At 43.0% G+C, this 23,348-nt stretch overlaps 1 protein-coding gene across 1 annotated transcript in view; it reads right to left on the reverse strand.

The window, feature by feature from the left end:
• The window catches only part of MFSD2B (MFSD2 lysolipid transporter B, sphingolipid), a 52,079-nt gene that overhangs the window by 12,076 nt on the left and 16,655 nt on the right, over positions 1-23,348 (reverse strand). Inside the window, exons 4-11 of the mRNA XM_066596714.1 lie at positions 18,741-18,864; positions 16,696-16,774; positions 14,164-14,351; positions 13,767-13,857; positions 12,794-12,915; positions 4,957-5,043; positions 2,747-2,827; positions 1,917-2,026 (exon numbers count right to left, since the gene is read on the reverse strand). Of these exons, the coding sequence (XP_066452811.1) occupies positions 1,917-2,026; positions 2,747-2,827; positions 4,957-5,043; positions 12,794-12,915; positions 13,767-13,857; positions 14,164-14,351; positions 16,696-16,774; positions 18,741-18,864 (882 nt within the window). The remainder of the gene's footprint in view (positions 1-1,916; positions 2,027-2,746; positions 2,828-4,956; positions 5,044-12,793; positions 12,916-13,766; positions 13,858-14,163; positions 14,352-16,695; positions 16,775-18,740; positions 18,865-23,348) is intronic.

The raw sequence follows: 23,348 nt of genomic DNA on the forward strand, positions 1-23,348 counted from the left end.
CATTAATTGTGAGATGAATCTGGGGACACCAGAAACTTGCCTCTCTCCTAATCCCGCAGCAGTCGGCTGCGATACACCTGGATCAGGAGCTCGGCCTGTGCCCACACCCTGACTTGGGCCTCCGCGTCCTCGCCCCCGTCCACGTCCTCTAGGCCTACCCCTACCCCTCAGCATGGTGTATTACAAGATTAGCAGAAACAGAACACTGTAATTAAATGTGCCGCTTATTGGCCTGTGGTTGGAGGCTGACTTCGCGTACGTAACGCACTGCAGAGGCAGGAAACAATTATGTGCAAGGCTGGGTATTAATTCACCAACTACTACACCCAGCAGAGACGCTGTAAATGGAAGGCAGTGACAGGCAGGCCAAATCTTGTATATTTTTTAACTTTGTGGGAACAACCACACTGCCTATATAGCCAGTATACCACTGTCCCTGCCTCACCAGTACTGCCCCTATACTCTGTAAAATGACTGCAGACTGAGGACGCTATGGTCTGCAACCCCGATATACAAAAAAAAAAAATTGTGCAACACTGCTCCCAGTAGCCTCAACAGTACTGCACATGGTCAGATGTGGCCCTAAGAAGGACCGTTGGGGTTCTTGAAGACTAAAATAACACCTAACACTCTCCCTATAGCAGCTACAGCAAGACTGAACTTTCCCTGATCTCTGTCAGAATGCATCTGTGGTGAGCCGCGGGTGGGGCTGATTTATATACTCCGGTGACACCTGATCTCCCCAGCCACTCACTGCAGGGGGGTGATATAGGGCTGGAACGTCACAGGAGGACGTTGTAATACCTTCCCTGTCTTTCTATTGGCCAGAAAAGCGCACAAATTTCTCAGAGAAGAAAGTGAAAGTAACTCGAACATCGCGTGGTGCTCGCCTCTAGTAACGAGCATCTCGAACACGCTAATACTCGAACGAGCATCAAGCTCGGACGAGTACGCTCGCTCATCTCTAGTGTTTAGCGAAACTAAAAAGCAAGTGATTAACCGGCCGTGTAAACACGAGCCGCTGACTGATTAAGCGGCACCTGCTTACTGTGAATGGAGGTGGGTGGATTTGAATGATCCCAGCCTGCTCCGCCTCCATTCACTTGAATGACTATTGCCCCTGTGTAGGAGCAATAGTCGAGTGGCCGTCCATGGGACAGATGTAAGGAACTCATCCTGTGTAGAGGGACTTATGTCTATATAAAAAATGCAAAAACATATTCACGAGCTACAGTCTTAAAGGGAACCTGTCACATCCCCACAGGACTATAAACTTAGTTACTGTGCTGTTAGGGAATTTGACGGTGAACCAGGTGATATATTTTTTTATATTCACCTGCTCCTGCCATTCACGCTGTCACCCGATGAAGATTGCATGGCACAAGAAAATCGGACTCTTTTCAGGTTTTTATTTGCGTGCTCTCCCATAGACTTGTATGGGAGAGAGAGCACAAAGGACTCTGAAAAGAGTCCGATTTTCCTGCACCACGTGTGACAGCGTGAATGGCAGGAGCAGGTGAATATAAAAAAATATATCACCTGGTTCCCCGTCACCTTCCCTAACAGCACAGTACCTTAGTTTATACTGCTGGGAATTTATTACCTTCTGGAATTATCAAAACACAGCTCGGATTAGGTTAAACTTATTAATATCCCGAGACCTACTGGATCAATCTGAGAGGTGTCAAAACTTTTGCAAATGCTAAATAGTATGAAAGGTATATAGCAGGTAGGGGGAAGCAGTTCCAATCTGCGGCCTACAGTATGGAAGATCTCTGATAAACTAGAATATAAGGTTGAGATAATATAAGATGTCATCCAAAGACCTGAAGTTAAGTAAAGTCTCATTTTTTACACTACGATAAAATCACTAAATCCCAGCTGATCTATGACGTAGCAGGTCAGTCTATACACACCATGGCAGGAGCAGAGATGCCGCAATGCTGAATCCCGAGGACACTGCTACCGCGTATCCTACTATCAGGTTTGGTATGGTCACCAGCATGATGGCAAATGGGATCATCCACTGCAAGACAAAAACATCCCAGTAGTGAGAATAAAAAGTCTTCACACCCCTCTGAGATGTCACAGCAGCATACATTGAACCATCTTATTTAACAGCTCTACACTCTGGCTACTGGAGGAGGACCTTCACACTACTGGTCCATAGACCACCACTACCTGATGAAGGCCAAAACTGTGTGTCTCTTGCGACCGTCAGGCCGGTATGTATTGACATACAGTTTTTTTCAAGTGTATAGGAAAGCAAAGCAGATTAAGCTTTCCTATACAAAAGTATCTATTAAATGCATGTGTGTGTATACATATATATATATATATATATATATATTTTTTTTTTTAAATGGAACTGTAAGCCATCCATAACAGACCTCTGTCAGATGTAAATATCCTGAAAATAAACCTCAGAAAGAAGCCATGACCTCAGTGTATACAGAGCCTTATAAGGGTCGGCTCACATAAGTGTAATTTCATCACATATTACGCATGCAATTTACGCGCGCATAATATGTGCTGAATGACGTCAATGAAAGTACATTGATTTTCATTGATCCATTCACATTTGTGTATATACATTGCATATAATACGCACATAGAAAAAACCGTAGCATATTCTATTTTACCACGTATTACGTGCTATTGAACCCCACTTTTATCTATGGGCATGTAATAAACTCTGTACATATGCAATTACATTACAGGCTCTGTGTCCTGCAGTCATACTTACAGAAATACCAAAAGCTGCCATTTTCTTGCCAAACCTTTGTAAGAACCACTGCCAAAATGGGATGCTCAAGACAGCCGAAATCTGTAAATAATAAAAACACTTATTTCTATCAATCTCATATCTATCTATCTATCTATCTATCTATCTATCTATCTATCTATCTATCTATCTATCTGTCCATCTCATATCTATCTATCTCATATCTATCTATCTATCTATCTCATATCTATCTATCTATCTATCTATCTCATATCTATCTCATATCTATCTATCTATCTATCCATCTATCTATCTCATATCTATCCATCTCATATCTATCTATCTATCTATCTCATATCTATCTATCCATCTCATATCTATCTATCTATCTCATATCTATCTCATGTCTATCTATCTCATATCTATCTCATGTCTATCTATCTCATATCTATCTATCTATCTATCCATCTCATATCTACCTATCCATCTCATATCTATCTATCTATCTATCTCATATCTATCTATCTATCTCATATCTATCTATCTCATATCTACTTCTCTCATATCTATCTATCCATCTTATATCTGTCTATCTATCTCTCATATCTATCTATCTCTCATATCTATCTATCTCATATATATCTATTCATCTCATATCTGTCAATCTCTTATATTTATCTATCTCTATCTATCTATCACATATCTATCTATCTATCTATCTATCTCATATCTATCTATCTATCTCATATCTATCTATCCATCTCATATCTATCTATCTCATATCTATCTATCTATCCATCTCATATCTATCCATCTCATATCTATCTATCTATCTAATATCTATCTATCTCATATCTATCTATCTCATATCTATCTATCTATCTATCTCATATCTATCTATCTATCTATCTCATATCTATCCATCTCATATCTATCTATCTATCTCATATCTATCTATCCATCTCATATCTATCTATCTATCTATCTCATATCTATCTATCTATCTCATATCTATCTTATGTCTATCTATCTCATATCTATCTATCTATCTATCCATCTCATATCTACCTATCCATCTCATATCTATCTCATATCTATCTATCTATCTCATATCTATCTATCTCATATCTACTTCTCTCATATCTATCTATCCATCTTATATCTGTCTATCTATCTCTCATATCTATCTATCTCATATATATCTATTCATCTCATATCTGTCAATCTTATATTTATCTATCTCTATCTATCTATCACATATCTATCTATCTATCTATCTCATATCTATCTATCTATCTCATATCTATCTATCTATCTATCCATCTCATATCTATCTATCTATCTATCTCATATCTATCTATCCATCTCATATCTATCTATCTATCTATCTCATATCTATCTATCTATCTATCTCATATCTATCTATCTATCTATCTCATGTCTATCTATCTCATATCTATCTATCTATCTATCTATCTATCTATCCATCTCATCTATCTATCCATCTCATATCTATCTATCTATCTATCTATCTCATATCTATCTATCTATCTATCTCATATCTATCTATCTATTTCATATCTACTTCTCTCATATCTATCTATCCATCTTATATCTGTCTATCTATCTCTCATATCTATCTATCTCTCATATCTATCTATCTAATATCTATCTATCTATCCATCTCATATCTATCTATCCATCTCATATCTATCTATCTATCTCATATCTATCTATCTATCTATCTATTTCATATCTACTTCTCTCATATCTATCCATCTTATATCTGTCTATCTATCTCTCATATCTATCTATCTCATATATATCTATTCATCTCATATCTGTCAATCTCTTATATTTATCTATCTCTATCTATCTAATATCTATCTATCTATCCATCTCATATCTATCTATCTATCTATCTATCTATCTATTTCATATCTACTTCTCTCATATCTATCTATCTATCCATCTTATATCTGTCTATCTATCTATCTATCTCTCATATCTATCTATCTATATCTATTCATCTCATATCTGTCAATCTCTTATATTTATCTATTTCTCTCTATCTATCTATCTATCTATCGATCTCTCAAAATCAAAATGTTGGAAAAATGGAAGGACTATTGGGTATAAAGAATGGTGGTGATGGGATGATGAATGTAGGTTGTCAGAAGACAGAAGGTAAGAGTCATAAAGGGATAGAAGAAGATTGTAAGATAACTCACCAGGATGGTTAGCACCAAATTCTGGAAGTGATCCCGTAAGTCTCCTGCAGCATGTGTGCAAAAAAGGACAAAATTGCTCTGCTGAAGCTGATAGATTGAAGAGAAAAGCTTTAATGTGAATAAAATCAGTGTACCTGACACCATACACTATCCAACCATTGATATGTTGTTGATAATGCTGACTGTCGCTTCTAAGTGTTTAGAAAGAAGAAGGGGGTTCCCTCTGTTCCCCATCGGTGCACCCAAGTCTGCCATTAATAAGTACCACACATTTGCACTACCTCGACTTATAAAAAAGTTTAAAAAGTATCCATAAAAATTTTTTAAATCCCAGGAAACACTATTCCTAATCCCCCCCAAAAAATAATTTAGTCATTTAGTGCGGATTAGTCATACAGCTACAATGCCGCAAAAATAGAAATGTTGTTACCTCTGAAACACAAAGGAGAAAAGATTTACTGAGTCTAAGAGTACGTTTACACGTAGCTGATCTGCTGAGGATTTTGTCTTGGAATTTCGTACAGACTTGCATCAGATTTTTCCCCTTCGGTTTGAATTCAGTGGTAAGATCTGCAACACAATCCACAGCAAATCAGCTACATGTGAACACACCCTTAAAGTCCCATTTAGACACAACGATTATCGCTCAGAATTTGCTCAAAAGCCATCTTTTGAGCGATAATTGTTGCTTGTAAATGTGCCTATCTTTTAGTTTTCTGCTGAAAGATGGATTCCAGATCGGCATGAAATCCGTCGTTCAGCAGAACAGACCTTAAAGGCCCATTTAGACACAAAGCTGATCGCTCAAAAGCCATCTTTTGAGCGATCATTTTGCATAAAACTACTACTTGGTACTAATGCCTATTAGTACCAATTAGTAGCATGTGAGCTGATGGGAGCTGTATTCAGGGAACAGACCACCCGCTGTTTGCTGACTATATCCCCTTTGTTCTGCCAAGCTGATTACAGCTGAGACAATGTAATCAGCTGTTATCAGCGCTCCTGGGACAGAACACAGTGTGTGTTCCATCTCATCAGCTGTTTTGCTGAACAACGGATTTCATGCTGAAATGAAATCTATCGTTCGGCAGAAAACTGAAAAATAGGCACATTTACATGCAACAATTATCGAGCAAAAAGCCATCTTTTGAGCGAATTTTAAACCATAAGCGCTGTGTCTAAATGGGCCTTTAAGAGTTAAAATCAGTTATGTCACTAAGGTTCTGCACCATTTTTTCTCCACATAAGTTCAAAATCTACAATAAAAAATGTACATTTCCAGGAGTGTTTTCTTTAAATCAGGGAATGTGAACACTGAACGAGAAGTGAACGATTGTCGTTGAACAAGTCAACAATGAATCTGCTTGTGTAAACAGGCTGCATGAGAGTGAATGAGCTGATGACGTCACCAGCTCGCTCGCTCTTGCAAATGAGAATCGTGCAGTGTTAAAGGAGCATTCGTTTTTACAAGAAAGGGTTTGTTTTATTTCTCATCTCCTTTCAGATGTGTGATATCAATCTCCAGCAGGTTTGTTAATTAGACTGTCGGGTGATCTTGGGTAAAGGGAAAGTTACTCAAAGAAAATGTCCCGCACTAGTAAGCAAGTCACAGTTCTTGTGCAATAGAAGTAGGAAGAAAGAACTTTCTGAAGATAAAAAGTTTGAAACAGTCCAACGTCTTGGTAAATGCATGAAAACATGGGAACTGAAGAGAGATGATCAAACTGTGAAAAGCTATGTGAGTGATTTACAGCACAGGCAAATACGATCTGATAAAGGATTAACCCTTTCCAATCCAATTTGTATCCTGGTTTTCCTAGGGGGCTTACTCCTTTTCTGCTGTTATACAACGGCGCTATATGCTGGCTAAAGCCAGTACTGCATGAGGTGACACGTTTGATAGGCTCCGACAGCAGAGAGGCAGGCAATATACAGTAAGAGAACCCCGACGGACGTCTTCCGACATCGGAGCTGTACAGCCTTAAATCATAATGTCTTTAGACATCAGACAGTGGATTGGAAAGGGTTAATAAGGAAAGTCTCTGCCAGACAAATTAATCTTAGTAAATGGGCAGCTGTAAAAATGGCACTGATAAGCAGCAAACGGGTATTTGCAGGTGCTAGTGTTTCAGGACACGTGGCCATTTGAGTCTCCTCACTTAGTTTATAGTATATAGTTGCTCTCCCTAAGGAGAAAAGAGTGTTTCTGACCCCTGTCTCAGGAGTGACAGGAAGCTCTCCATGCAAGATCCTACAGAAGCTGGCAGTTGTGCATAAAACTATAATTCGGCCACCACTAGTTATGAGCGAGCATACTCGCTAAGGGCAATTGCTTGAGCGAGCATTGCCCTTAGCGAGTACCTGCCCGCCCAAGAGAAAAGGTTCGGCTGCCGGCGCCGGGCAGGGAGCGGCAGAGGAGAGCGGGGAGGGATGGAGGGGAGATCTCTCTCCCCCCTCGCTCCCTCCTGCTCACTGCCACAACTCACCTGTCAGCCGAACCTTCTCTGCCGAGCGGCGAGATACTCGCTAAGGACAATGCTCGATCGAGCAATTGTCCTTAGCGAGTATGCTCGCTCCTCTCTAGCCACCACCAACCATAGCTCACAAAGTGAATAAAGTGCTTATATTGGGCTTAGAAATACGCAAAGTCAAATTTTCAAACCGTTTTATTCACCAATGAATGCAATGCTACACTGGATGGTCCTGATGGATGGAGTTCTGGATGGCTGAAGAATGGCCACCCTGTTCCTACAAGACCAAGCCATCAGCATGGAGGTGGAGGAGTGATGTTTTGGGAAGTGAGATGGTGGGTCCCTTTAGGGGTGTCAAAATGAACTCTGAATGATATGTGGAGTTCCAAAATAAAATCATTTTCATGCAAGACAATGCATGGTCCCATGCTGCAAAAAGCCCAGTGACTCCTTGGCTGCTATTGGCATAAAAGGAGATGAAATCATGGTTTGGCCACCATGAGGACCCGTTCAAGCACTCAGCTATCTCTGGTAGTCCCATTTAAATGACTGGAGCAGTGGTGCGCATGTGTAACAACCACTGTTCTCGAGTACCTCCGTTTCCCTGATCGGTGTGGGTCCTGTGAATAGGGGTTAAACTCATTTAATGGGACAACCCCTATGAATTGCAGAAGCTCAGACTGCTACTCTGTCCCTCTATGTTTTAGGCCTCTTTCACATGAGCAATGTGCTTTCACGCTGGCAGCACTGCGGCTGAAAATCTCATGCATGAACAACAGTTGCGATCAAGTTGCAGCCAAAATTTGCATCTTCTCATCCATTTACACGAGCAGCTTCACACGGTCGCAATTTTTTATCGCGGCTAAATTAGCCATGTAAAAACGCTTGTGTGAATAAGGCCCAATACTGAAGCTCTGCTTGCTCAGATTGACTGCTGTATATAAGCACAAGCCCAGCACAATCTCATCGGGATGTCAGTGCATGGACAGCTGATTTTCAAGCATGACAGTGACAGAATGTGGAGATTCAAAAGAAGTAGAATATCAGGTAACCTCTACACATATACCGAGGGAAATAAGGCTCACTGAGGGCATCTTGGAATTCTGGTTTAGGAGTTGTTCAGGAGCAGTGCCACTCTTATCCACGTCGCAGTGTCTGGTATTGCTGCTCATCTTTATTAAAGAGGTGGCCAATAGACAAAAGTGGCACTGTTTCTGGGGGGAAAAAAACAACTTTTTTTGTAATCCTGAACTACCCCTTTACATAAAATGTAGACCTGTTTGAATAAATTCCCATCTACTAGCATGGCATAGAAGACGGTATCAGCCCAACCAATTGTTAGATCAAAAAAGACCTCTTCACTGCTGTTAGATCTATGTGGCTGTCAGGAGGGCGCTGTCAGTGTGCCTCCGGTGGCTTACTTCTTCAGGGACCTTTCACATGGGATGGAATATTTTGCAACAGTGTTTCGTACTAATTGCTCCTGCGGAATATTCAGCAGTACTATTGTACCTTGACACCACCGGAAGCTAGGGGTTTGACAAGGCTTGCATGGAAGAACGCCCCTGTCACGCCCCTAGCTCCCAATGGGCTGCTTGAAGGTGCTAGCAGTGTCTGTAGTGATCTTTGCCTGGGCTGGAGGGTTAGTTTTCCTGTTAGGCTTACATTATTAGCTGTAAATGCTTCAATGTTACAGCTGTAACCCTAACCGTCCAGGCCAGGCAAAAATCAATACAGTCCGATTGCCTTGCCTGTCCCCACTGCCCTCTCGGCTCTGAAGTGCCGTGCAGACAGAGATTGGCGCTCTACCACGGGCAACACTGTCGTCCTCCCCCCTTGCCATGCCGCTGCTGGCAACACTGTCCAGCTCTGTGCTGGGGATGTGGCCGCTGATGGCTACTCTGCTCCCCTGCCTCCTCTCCCTTCAGCAGCTGTCACCGGTGGTGTCGTTGCCGAGAAGTGCATGGGGAGCGGAGTAGGTCTCAGCGGCCGCATCTCGACACTACAGCAGAGGGGAAGACAGTGTGGCCGGCAGGGGGGTGATCTCGCTGCTACAGCAGGGGAGAGGACAGTGTTGCCGGCGCCGGGGTGGCCAGGGGGGAGGGAAGTGTGCACGACACATCACTCAGCAGAGAGCCCTGCGGGGACAGCTATTCACTAACTGGGGGCGTCAACCCAGCTGAATTATGTCGCCACCCCTAACTTCCGGTGGCGACATAATACAGCAGTACCATATTCAGCACCAAAATCCACATTGCTGATGAGCAAATTTTGGTGAAGATTTGAAAACAACAGAATCCTGCCGGCAATTTTGTATCAAAATCCACAGTTAGCCGTGTAAATTGTGGTGCAGAATTCAGGGACGTCGTATTCTGCAATGCTGTTGCGGAATATTCCGTCCCACCCCTTACAATGCCTTTTTTCCTTTGTTGTTGCTCTCCGTGAAAGAGAACATTTTCATATACAGTAAGAAGCAGAAACCCAGTCCTGACTAGCCTGATAACAGCGGACAATCCTGCAGCTTCTATCTACACTGATACATTGTAACTACAGCGTTGACAAAAGAGCTGGATAATTCCTTCAAATGATACTAAGTAAATAGTGGCTAGAACTCATCTCATATCTCATCCGCAGCACATTCTGTCACTGGAAGCTAAACGTCTGGCAATAATAACAGCATAATTCCCAGTCCACGGCCGTCTGTCACCGGCATTATTCTGGGAGGGAGAGTTTAGATTGTGATGGGAGAATCGCTGCTTCAACTGAAAGGAATGACGGCAGCACAGAGAGAGAAATGCGCAAATCTCATATTCTCATTATTCATGCTTCATTCCAGCCAAACGATGAAAAAAGAACAGATGAACCAGACTGCGGGGACTAAAAACTACAGGTATTGCCCATGACTAGAGGTAACAGGTGTCAGATAATAGACAGATGCGTTTCTATGATGCATCACTATTATTAAGGGTGGCTTTACATGGGTGAACTATGACTTGAATAGTCGCTCCATAGATCAAATGTAAGGGTGCTTTTACATGGGTTGGCCTGTTGGGCACAGATGCTCAACAGGTTGTCCCAGAAATGATAGTTCCTATGGAGGCAGAGCAGGCTGGAGATCATTCCGACTGCCCACCTCCATTCACCATAAACAGGCAGTTGTTCATAGATGAATAACTGCCTGTTCACACGGGCCGATCAGTCGCTCAGTTTTTGTGCCTGCAGGATCTGAATGACAAATGAATTTATTTTTCCCTGTTCAGTCGTGCTTGACGATGCAAGAATTTGTTCACTACTCTCTTCAGCCTGTCCTGAATTATTTAACGCACCTTCTTCCGATGGAAGTTTCTTGAACAATAATTTTCCTAGTGCTCCAAGTAAAGATGTTCTAGTATCTTGTATGTGTGCCAGTTTTGACCCTCAGCCTATATACTCAGCTTTCCCAACCTCTGCATGTTTTCTGAGTACATCTTGTCAGATTTCTGCCTATCCTGACCTCCAGCCTGATTTCTCATATTACATGAGCTCTGCCTGACCCGACCTTGGCCTGATTTGTAACTACATAGTTGCCTGTCCCTTTGGTATCAAACTCTTTGCCTTTTGACCCACCTGAGTCAGCTGTTACTGTAATGAGACAAGTCCTTGGGAAACCACATGGGGGGGGGGGGGTTCTAGAGCGAAGACCAAAACCCTCAAAGAGAGGTTAAGGAGCTGACCGTTCACCTTCAGCAAGCATAAAAATGCTCGTAGACTACCTATACAACTGCCCGTGTGAACAGGGAGCTATACAGCTAGTGTACCAGGACTAATGATTGCAACTCCAATAGCTTGTTCCCTTAAGTCAAGTCTCAGCCGATCGGCACTTGTCACATTGGGCTGAGAATTCGGCTGCTGTACAGATTCGGTTCTATGATTAAAGTGTGCACAATATCAGATAGGCGTGCAGACATGTATCTATGACTACAGTGTACTGTGTATCAAATAAGAATATTATCTAGTTTATGAGGGGAGTGTACATACCGTGTTTCCCCGAAAGTAAGACAGTGTCTTACTTTCTTTTTACCCCCAAAAGCCCCACTATGTCTTACTTTCGGGGTATGTCTTATATTGGAAAAACGCCGGTAAAAAAAAAAAAAGTGTAAAAAAAAAAAATCATTACTCACCTCCCCCGGCGTTCTGTCGCGCTCCGGCAGGATGTCGCTCGCTCCTCGTCCCCGGCGCAGCATTGCTTTCTGAATGCGGGGCTTGAAATCCCCGCCTCCAGAAAGCTAATACACACGCCGTCAGCCAGTTACAGCCATTCAATGACAGCATTGAATGGCTGTGATTGGCTGAAGGCGCACGTGTGTTAGCAATCACACCCATTCAATGATGTCATTGAATAGTGTGATTGGCTGAAGCCACGTGTGTTTTAGCCAATCACAGCCATTCAATGATGTCATTGAATGGCTGTAACTGGCTGACGGCGTGTGTATTAGCTTTCTGGAGGTGGGGATTTCAAGCCCCGCATTCAGAAAGCAATGCTGCGCCGGGGACGAGGAGCGAGCGACATCCTGCCGGAGCGCGACAGAACGCCGGGGGAGGTGAGTAATGATTTTTTTTTTCTCCACTGTATATACGGTATGTCTTACTTTCGGGGTACGGCTTACATTGGCCGACCCCCCGGAAACCCCCGATACGTCTTACAATCGGGGGTGTCTTACTATCGGGGAAACACGGTAGTATCACATAAGTGTATAACTGGCGTGTATGGGTAACAGGTAATCAGGCACGTTTCTATCACTAAAGTGTACATGGTATCAGATATGTAATAGACACTTTTCTATGCAAAAAGTATACATAACCTGTGTACAGACGCATTTTTATGAGTGGAGTGTATATATTATCAGAGGAGTTATTGACACGTTTCTATGATTGGAGTGTACATATTATCAGATGAGTATACATATTATCAGAGGAGTTATTGACACGTTTCTATGATTGGAGTGTACATATTATCAGATGAGTATACATATTATCAGGGGAATGTATATATCAGATGAGTGTTTAGACACGTTTCTCTGAGTGGAGTATACATATTATCAGATGAGTGTACAGATGTGTTTCCATGAGTGGAGTGTACATATTATCAGAGGAGTTACTGACACGTTTCTATGATTGGAGTGTACATATTATTGGATGAGTGTACATATTATCAAATGAGTGTAAAGATGTGTTTCCATGAGTAGAGTGTACATATTATCAGAGGAGTGTACATACTATAAAATTAGTGTACAGACGGGTGTATGGAGTGTACAGAATTATCACACCATAGACATGTGCATCTATCCCAGTTAAGTTTTTCTTTAGCACCTTAATGTCCCATTTACCTGAACAGCAGCGGAAATCAAGAGGAAGGAGGCCGTGAGATAGCAGTATGGGCTGTGCTTCATGGATTTTTTGAAACCGCTGCAAAATGGCACAACCCTCCCCGAGGACACGGTATACTGATCTGGAAAATACATACAATCATTAAGAGGTTACGTCATTGGATTACAACGAACGTGGGTGTACTAACAGAGGAAATTCTACACAGGGGGGTAGACAAAATTACTCGTCCCCACAGCAGATCAGGAATAGACCCGCCACCACCAAGTGGACAGCGAGCTCCATCAGATGGGTGATGTCTGACACGACAGTCCCTACCCCGTCAGATGGGTGATGTCAGACGCCATAATCCCCTTTGTCCGTAGGGTGTACTGACAGAGGAAATTCTACACAGGGGGGTGGACAGATCTAATCGTCCCCACAGCAGATCAGGAATAGACCCGCCACCACCAAGTGGACAGCGAGCTCCATCAGATGGATGATGTCTGACACGACAGTCCCTACCCCATCAGATGGGTGATGTCGAACGCCTCCGTCCCTACCCCGTCAGGTGGGTGATGTCAGGCGCCATAATCCCCTTTGTCTGTAGGGGTGGATGCCTGAACTATGTCTTGTTTGTTGTATTTAGTGTAGCATTGGTCTCTTGTCTGTCATGTGTCTATTGTTGTGCCCAACTGTCATGTAGGGATAGACTAGGCGCAGTCGGTACAAAATGTGGGGTCTACCTTGTCAGGACGATCACCCTGCTTTCAGGCAGGGACTGCCAAGCCCAATATTTGGTGAGGTAAAACACTCCCATTCCTGAGTTTGTTTCTCACATGTGGGTGATAAATACATGCTTAGGTTGGTTCTTAAAAAGGGAACCTGTCATGTTCGCGCAGCACCATAAACCAAGTTATAGTGCTATTCGGAAACCCTTTTAACTTAGTTCTAATTCAACTAATGAGTAAATGAAAGTTTTAGATCATGTCTCACCATTTCTCTCTCGGACTCCCAGAAATAAGACAGCTGTGCAGAACACATATATACAGCCGATCACGCCGGCAGCGATCATATACACGTTCCTCTAGACATAAAAGTTACACAACTTAAAACCATATATGTTTATTATTAATAAGTTCACACACTGCTAACAAGATAATAGCTTATGAGATGTTTCGGGCATTCAAAGGTCCTGAAAAGTGCTTTAAGAGGAGGCTGTCCTGATGAGAAGACCGCCGTAATATGACGTTTCATGGAATCTAGAAATCCTGGAGACCGAGATCCCAACCAGTGACTATAAAACCTTAGACAAGCCCAAGACAATGATTGTTGGTGTTTCAGATGACTATGCTCTTTATATATGTTACTGGTACATTATCTCCATACTTACAGCATGTAGCTTGTAATCTGCTGACCCTGGAATTAAGATGGTGCTGTTCATCAGGGAGGAAGTGGCATTCGTGGAAGTGTTCAATGTCCCATAATCCATATGACAGTGATGAGAAGTGTGAGCGCTCGCCACTATCTGCCCTTGTAGAGCGGCTCCAATGAGAGTCCCAAGCACCTCCATGGTCATTCCTGAAGAGCATGTGGCAGTGTTATGACTCAATGGGGACGTGATTTTCTTTCAGCACATGGTTATGACATTTCTTGGGGCATTTCCTGGCACTATATATACTATCATACAAAAAGTATTTGGAGCCCTCTATCAGAATGGAGTGGGTCTTATTAGCATATCATTGGCCTAAACCATGCTACATAAGATGCAGACTCTTGGAGGTGCCAGACATAGTTTGTGGCTGGATAGACAGGTTACGCTGCTGCACACAAGCCATCCATCACAAAAAGCAACGCATCAACCTGTCTACAATAGTGCAAGGAGCATTGTCATTGGATAGCTGAGCAATGGAAGAACGTTCTATGGACTGATGAATCACGTTACTCCATCTTCACATCAGATGGTAGGATAATGTAAGGGGCAACAGCAGGCCGGACTGTTCTGCCATGTCTCTGGATAGCATGTACCTTCATTGGTATCATCACCACCTACACCTCACTATGAGGCACCACTGATTAGTATCAAGTAAAGGCCCATTTACATTGAAAGATAATCGCTCAAACAACAGTTTGAGTGACAGTTTGGAGCGATCATCTTTGCATAGTCTATAGTAGCTAATTAGCTACTTAAGAGTTAATGCAGGCGGAGCGGGATACCGTACCGCCGTGATAGCTCCGAGAACAAAACAGCTGTTTTGTATATGCAAAAAGCTGCATTGTTCTTGGAGCTTTCAGCTGGTGTCCTGCTGAGAGCTACCAGCAGGATACCAGCTGAAAGAATACTATCAGCGCTATCCACTTAGAAGAGTCACCCACTTAGAATAGTGCATGATGGCCGCGCATTTAGATGCAACGGTTATTGCTCAAAATATGGCTTTTGAGCGAATTTTTGATAATCATTGTGTCTCAATGGGCCTTAAGAGATTCTTTAGCCTATGGTCATACAGTGGAATTCTCAGAGTAAATTCTGCTTCTAAAATCTGTCTTTTTGCAGCAGTTTTTGGTGTGGATCTGCTTATGGATGTAGCCCTGTCAATGGGAAAAATTGTGGTGCGTCTCTGCAAGTTTCTATGTCAAGAAGTGACATGTTTGACACCTTTCTGTTTTTTGGAAAACCCATTTAAATCAATGTGGAAAAAGATGGAAACATTTATTTCCATTTTGTTTCCAATTCTCTTCTCCAGAGAGACGGAAAGCCCTAATGCTACTGTGAACAGAGCCAAAATCCACACCTAAATCCTCAAGTCTAAATACGGATTTTGATGCAGAATTGCAGGCAGAATTTTTCCATTTTCAGTTCTGCATGAAAATCCTTACGTTATAAATGCGGATTTTGCTGCTGAATTTTCCAGGCTGTAGAGAAAAAAATGGAAACTTTTATTTCCATTTCTCTGCTTCAAAAACGGAACAGAGAGACAGAAAGCCCCAACACTATTGGGAACAGAGCCCTACTCTTCAATGTATGATCATAGCCTTACGGCGGCTTCGATAGGCACCCGGCGTCCCACATACAAAAATGCTCGAGTCTCCCATTGTAGTCAATGGGGTTCGTTACTCGAGTAGAGCTCTCGAATTTTACGAAAAGCTCGACTCGAATAACGCGGACCTGAGCATTTGGGTGCTCGCTCATCTCTAGTTATTTAGCCTTAAGAGCTCCAGCTGTGTTTTTTTTTCCCGTGGTTCAGCACTATTTTCCGCACATCCCCTTGTGTATTGCCTGCACATTTGCTCACCCCCATAGATTTCTATGGCACCTTTTTGTGCGCAAATGTTCACAAAATAGAGCGCAAAAGAAATATGTGCGCAAAAAAGGCAAATTAGAATGAACCCAAAAATATGTGTTCAAATACGTCCTCTAATAACAAGTATTACAAAATTTCATATATTCACATGCATGAACGGTTTTATGTATAAACATGTGAAAAACGTGTTTTTTAAATCTGTATTTAATCACTTCCACTAAACCATTAAAATCATTATACTTACTTGGCGCTTACTAGTTTAAGCATATTAAAAAATACAAAAAACTATGGCTGCCTTCTGACAGGAGGTCTAGAAACTGGAATGCCCCTAGTAATTCCCGTAACTAGATGTGAGAGATGCTGAAGATTCACCCCATATAAGACAATGGAGGCCAAGGCTGTATTCACACAGGGATTTTCATATATCACTGGCCAAAATCGGACTCCTCCGTGTGACTACAGCCTAAAACACCGATCCATATTATCTCCCTACTATCTTGTATGAGGGAGCGGATTCCTAGGTTGGCAATTTGCAGGTTTTACTGAAACCTTAGAAAATAGTCAGAGAAATCATCTCGGGTTATCCAGAGATTTTCTATCTAGCACACATATGTCGCACTTACGGTATGCCGTCGCGGAATCCCGTTCTGTCTGGTCCGTGCTGAGGAACATGGTCAGAGTTGCGTATGAGACGTGATAAATCTAAGGGGGACAAAAATTAACTGTTAGGAATCCAAAAGCCACATAATGGTATGGGTCACTCGTCCTGACATGGAAACACTGTGGTCACATGACGTGGGGTAATGCCGCCAATTGTAGGGCAACTCCCTGCTGCCTAAATGTCACAGTGAAGACCTTACGGTAATCCTGCACCTTACAGTTATTTCAGGTGAGAACAGGGCTGGCTTGATGTTGGATGATGATGAGTATGGTACCTTCCATTTGTGCCCCATATGGTTTTTTGCTCATTTTCCCCTATTCGTATAAAAAAATAAAAAATACCCCACATATTTGGTATCATCGCGCCTGTAATGACCTGTACTATAATTTGAGCACGCTATCCTACGTAGCAAAAAATGTAAAAGAAAACAGAGGCAAAATACTTATACTGCTCGTTTTACCTCTCAAAAAGAGCAATAAAAGCGATCAAAAAAGCCATATGTACTTCAAAATGGGTTATGGGACTTTGAATGCAGAGATGTAAATATAATTATAATTTTTAAAAAAGGGGGGTTTTATTGTGCAAACGTGGAAAAAACTAAAAAAATGCTATCATTTTTGGTATCGTTGTAATCATACTGACCTTCAGAAAAAATGTATTGTGTCATTTAAGGCTTATTCACACAGGCGTATATCGGCCGGGTTTTCACGCCTGGCCATTATACGCTGCCCCTCTGATGCATTGGCTTAAAATGCATCAGTGCACAGGGGCGTATTTCCGCGGCATAAAAGCTGGCAGCTGCATAGATTCCTATGGGAGCCTATGCTAGCTGCTGGAAAAGGGAGGTGGGAGCGTACTGGCTGCGGACAGGCGGCGGGAGCTTAGCTCCGCCCCAGCACTCATCCTCCTATTGCAAACGGCCAGAGGGGAGAAGAGAGGATGTGAGCTGGTGAGGGAAGACGGAATTTCTCCCCAGGCCCAATGGTGTATATGCGCCAGGCTCTTTGCCATTAAGGCGTTTTTACGGCGCCAGCGGGCGCATGTAAAATGCCTACGGCTGCGTAAATAGGCCCTTATGCTGCATGATTGACGCTGTAAAAAATGTTTAAAAACAATGGCAGAGTTTATCTGTTTTCTCTCACTGCTCTAAGAAAATAATAGTAAAAGTTTTACAATACATTATATGTACCCAAAAATGATACCAATGAAAACTAGTTTGCGACGCAAAAAACAAGCCCTCATACGGCCATGGCGATGGAAAAATAAAAATGTTATGGCTTTTGAAAAGTGGAGATGAAAATCTCCCTATAATCGTTGTGTCCTCATGGTCAAAATAGGCCATGTCCTCAAGGAGTTAACCATCTGATAAAAATCCTCCTCCTCCTCTTCCTAAAGACTGATGTCTTTACATCCTGCTGGGTCAACACCCTTTTTCTAAATCCTCACACTTGCTAGCCAGTAGTGTAAAGTTGGATGTCCCTGCAACCTAGCCCATTATCCCGCCAACACAAATGATGCCAGCTGCTTCCCATCAGCTCTACCTGTGCACTGTGTAGGCTAGGTTACTACGTTATGACCATATTCAGGACCCCTTCATCAGGAGCATAAATCATCCATGTACACTTGCATGATCTTTTTACTTCTGATGAATGCGTTGTGTGCCCAGCCCTTGGATGGTATTCTGGATGTGGTTTTGGAGCTTGATTGATACTACAGCTGAACATCTCTGACAGTGCACTTAGATCGGATGGCCATGGATTTATGGTGTATGGTTAGAATTCACACCAGCTTGGACAATTACTATACATGAGTAATGAAAGGTTAATGAGGATTAAAGTGTGATGTTATTGGACATGGTACCCTGATGGATGTCTATCCATAGGTTCACCGCTTATCCTATTATCGGGATCTGGCTCTTGGAAAGTGTCAGCATGCGGAGTCATGTGACAGGTCATGTGATAGGTCAGATATATGGATGTAATGGAAATGAAGCTGGATGATACTCACCGTGCTCAGCGCCTGGAAGGAGCAATAGAATAGCAAATACCACAGGACTCTTTCCGTCACAAAGTGAGGAACAAACCACAAGAAGAAGTAAGAGAGTACGAGAAACGGGGTGCACCCCAAAATCCTGCAACACAGACAGATAACGGATGACTTAAAAAGAATGACTTCTATAATGCATGTTAGATTATTATCTGCTACCTATAGCCTCATATTAACTCATCAGATTAATAGCTTTAGCGTCCCCTACTCAAATGCTATTATTAACAAGGGTCGATCCAGAGATACAATACCACCTCATGTCTACAAGGTTAGTCTTTCTTTATTTAGTATTTCTGAAGTTACCATACAGCCTTATTAATATATAACACCCCATTTAATAACATCCAGTCAGGACTTTCCAACAACGCTTTAGCCATTTCCCTGGCCTAGAGGTAGTGTCATGGCTGCCATAATGTGACTGCTATGAATGTTCCCAGAGCAGAAGGGAACAGCTATCAAACGACTACTTCTTCATCTCCGACAGGGAAAAAGCAGATGTAATTTTACAGCTGCTCTATTGTTTTCTTCCTGCATTACGCATCAAGTCACTGAACATCAAGGAGGGGCAACATAGATGGACACCAGAAAAAGAGGCAATAAAGATGGAAACTAAGGTCTGGGGCAATAGAGATGGACATCAGGGGCAGTGGCAACAAAGAAGAATATTGAGAGCAGGGGCAACAGAGGTGGACACCAGAAAAAGGTGCAACAGAGATGGACACCAGCAACAGGGGTAAAAGAGATGGACAACAAAGGCAGGAGCAATAGAGATGGACATTAGGGACAGGGGCAACAGAGATGGATCCCGGAGCAACAAAGATGGACATCAGGGGCAGTGGCAACAAAGAAGAATATCGAGAGCAGGGGCAACAGAGATGGACACCAGAAAAAGGTGCAACAGAGATGAACACCAGTGACAGGAGTAAAAGAGATGGACAACACAGGAGTCAGGGGTCTTAAACATAAATTCCATAGACAGGAGCAATAAGGATTGTCTCAAGGGACTTAGAAGTAAAAGGTCCCAACAGGGTATTAGAACAAAAAACACAAAGATTAGTAAGACATCAGGGGCAGTGGCAACAAAGAAGAATATCGAGAGCAAGGGCAAGAAAGATGGACACCAGAAAAATATGCAATAAAGATGGAAACCAAGGACCGGGGCAATAGAGATGGACATCAGGGACAGGGGCAACAGAGATGGATTCCAAGAACCGGCGCAAAATAGATGGACATCAGGAGCAGTGGCAACAAAGAAGAATATCGAGAACAGGGGCAACAGAGATGGACACCAGAAAAAGGTGCAACAGAGATGGACACCAGGGACAGGTGAAACAGAGCTAGACACCAGGAACAGGGGCAACAGAGCTAGACACCAGGAACAGGGGCAACAGAGCTAGACACCAGGAACAGGGGCAACAGAGATGGACACCAGGGACAGAGGCAACACAGATTGACACCAAGAATAGGGGCGACAGAGATGGACACGAGGAACAGGCACAACAGAGCTGGACACGAGGAACATGGGTAACAGAGCAGGACACGAGAAACAGGGACAAAAGAGCAGGACACGAGGAACAGGGGCAACAGAGATGGACACAAGGAACAGGGGCAACAGAGATGGACACAAGGAACAAGAGTAAAAAAGATGGACACCAGGCAGGAGCAATAGAGATGGACACGAGGAACAGGGGCAACAGAGATGGACACCAAGAACAGGGGCAACAGAGATGGACACAAGGAACAGGGGCAACAGAGATGGACACCAGGAACAGGGTTAAAAAAGATGGACACCAGGCAGGAGCAATAGAGATGGACACCAGGAACAGGGGCAACAGTTATGGACACCAGGAACAGGGGCAACAGAGATGGACACCAGGAACAGGGGCAACAGAGATGGACACCAGGAACAGGGGCAACAGAGATGGACACCAGGAACAGGGGCAACAGAGATGGACAGCAGGAACAGGGGCAACACAGATGGACACCAGGAACAGGGGCAACAGAGATGGACACGAGGAACAGGGGCAACAGAGATGGACACCAGGAACAGGGGCAACAGAGATGGACACCAAAGACAGTGGTAATAAAGACATGCAGGAGAGTCAGGGGTCTCAAACATAGATTCCATAGACAGGAGCAATAAGGATTGTCTCAAGAGACAGAAGTAAAAAGTCCCAACAAGGTATTAGAACAAAAAACACAAAGATTAGTAAGACATCAGGGGCAGTGGCAACAAAGAAGAATATCGAGAGCAAGGGCAAAAAAGATGGACACCAGAAAAAGAGGCAATAAAGATGGAAACCAAGGACCGGGACAATAGAGATGGACATCAGGGACAGGGGCAACAGAGATGGATTCCAAGAACTAGCGCTAAATAGGTGGACATCAGGAGCAGTGGCAACAAAGAAGAATATCGAGAACAGGGGCAACAGAGATGGACACCAGGAACAGGTGCAACAGAGATGGACACCAGGAACAGGGGCAACAGAGCTAGACACCAAGAACAGGGGCAACAGAGATGGACACCAGGAACAGGGGCAACAGAGCTAGACACCAAAAACAGGGGCAACAGAGATGGACACCAGGGACGGGCAACAGAGAAGGACACCAGGAACAGGGGTAAAAAAGATGGACACCAGGCAGGAGCAATAGAGATGGAAACCAGGAACAGGGGCAACAGTGGTAGACACCAGGAACAGGGAAAAAAGAGATGAACACCAAAGACAGTGGTAATAAAGACATGCAGCAGAGTCAGGGGTCTCAAACATAGATTCCATAGACAGGAGCAATAAGGATTGTCTCAAGGGACAGAAGTAAAAAGTCCCAACAGGGTATTAGAACAAAAAACACAAACATTAGTAAGACAGAATATTAAATTCTGAAATTCTCAAAATTAGACATAAAGTCATGAAGAAAATATCAGACAATGCACCTTCTTCTGTGACATCTTGCAAGTACAATTGTAATGTAATAGAGAAGTCAGTCATTACTTTGTGTCTGATCACTCTGGAGCTATTTCATGAATGAGAAACTGTAAAAAAAATCTAAACACAAAGAGACAATGCGGGTCACCAGTTCCATGTGACAATGAGTGAGGTTCTAGGAGCCTCTGCAGGATAATGGACTGAACTAGATAGACATTGTCTTCATTCGGCCTAACATACTATGTTACTATGTTACCTCGTTACCTCGGCTGATTGTGCAGTGATAATAACACAGGATGTTCTAGCAGTCTCTGCCTAGCTTCATCCGCTGCCCCGGCTGCTACCTAAATCCTTCTCTAACCCTCAGGCCGGACAACAGGAGCTGAGCACTTCAAAAAACTATACGAAGTCTAATACAACCTACCTAGGACTCTTATCCCCATGTCACTCCTTAAAGGGGTTGTCCAGTTCAGAAAACCCATTTTCGTATGACATATTAGGAATTCAGGGTTACAAAGACCAACTCTCGCTCTGGAGGTCCTGTCCTGCCCTGCACAGACAACCCTCCGATACAAATGAACACTGTGTTATACTTCATTTCCCATGAGGTGGCGCTGCAAGGAAATTGAACACTTACTAGCAGAGCTAATTGCTGGGGTCCAATGTTTAATATTTTAATTTGGTCAGCAATAGAGATAGATGTGCCTCCCTCCCCTTCAAAAAAAAAGAAATTAGACTGTTCCCATTTTTTCTGGCCAAAACTGGAAATGGTCATTTATGTTTTTATCCAGTTTTATACTTTCATAGTTGCTAATTGAATTTTTGGAAAATCACCATAAGTCATTCTTATCGACTACTATAGATCCCCCTAAAATGGTCCAAATTAACCATTTGTTCCCAAAACTACCACCCAATCCATGTGCCAAAAATCAGGGGAGAACCAAAATAACTGATACACCACCGCTTTAGGGTACATGGACATGGTTATGTTTTCCGTCCTATTTTCGGAAATGAAAATAGATCCAAAAATCAGATGGAAATAGGACCCATGCATCTGAATGGCTGTATGCACACAAGCTTTTTTTTAAACTTGGACCGATAGTCGCGACATCGGGCTGTGATTCATGGCCAGATATCGCACTCGCCCGTGTGAAGTTAGTCTCATTGGCAGAAGGACACAGCAGACCTGGTGGCCTTTGTTTTGTCCAGGGCTGCCATAGTAGCACACGAGGGAGCTTCTTCCATTCTGAAAGGATGTTTCAGTGCAGCACTGAAGGGGTTAATGGTCAGAATGTAGGGTTTTGATTTCTTCAGATCTGGTAATTGCAGCTCGGCACATTTTCGCCACGGGTCAGGAAAGGGTTAACCCATCCTTACACTTTTGCGGTTTGAAGGAAACCTACTCATAAAAGACCGCAGTGCTCCAAGACAACAGATGGGCCACCATATACCAGAACACAAACATGACGTTATTATATGTGTGGATTACTTAGGGGGCTATAAATTCTAAGTTTACATGGAAATGTGTGATATGTTTCTGCTTTATATTCACCTGGCGCTGTAACAGTTCGAGCCCCAAGGGCAGACTGCATCCAAGTAGATCTGGTGGAGAGTTGTATACGGCGCACATCCCTATAGTCCTAGA

The sequence above is a fragment of the Eleutherodactylus coqui genome, chromosome 1 (assembly GCF_035609145.1).
Source record: "Eleutherodactylus coqui strain aEleCoq1 chromosome 1, aEleCoq1.hap1, whole genome shotgun sequence".
Lineage (NCBI taxonomy): Eukaryota > Metazoa > Chordata > Amphibia > Anura > Eleutherodactylidae > Eleutherodactylus > Eleutherodactylus coqui.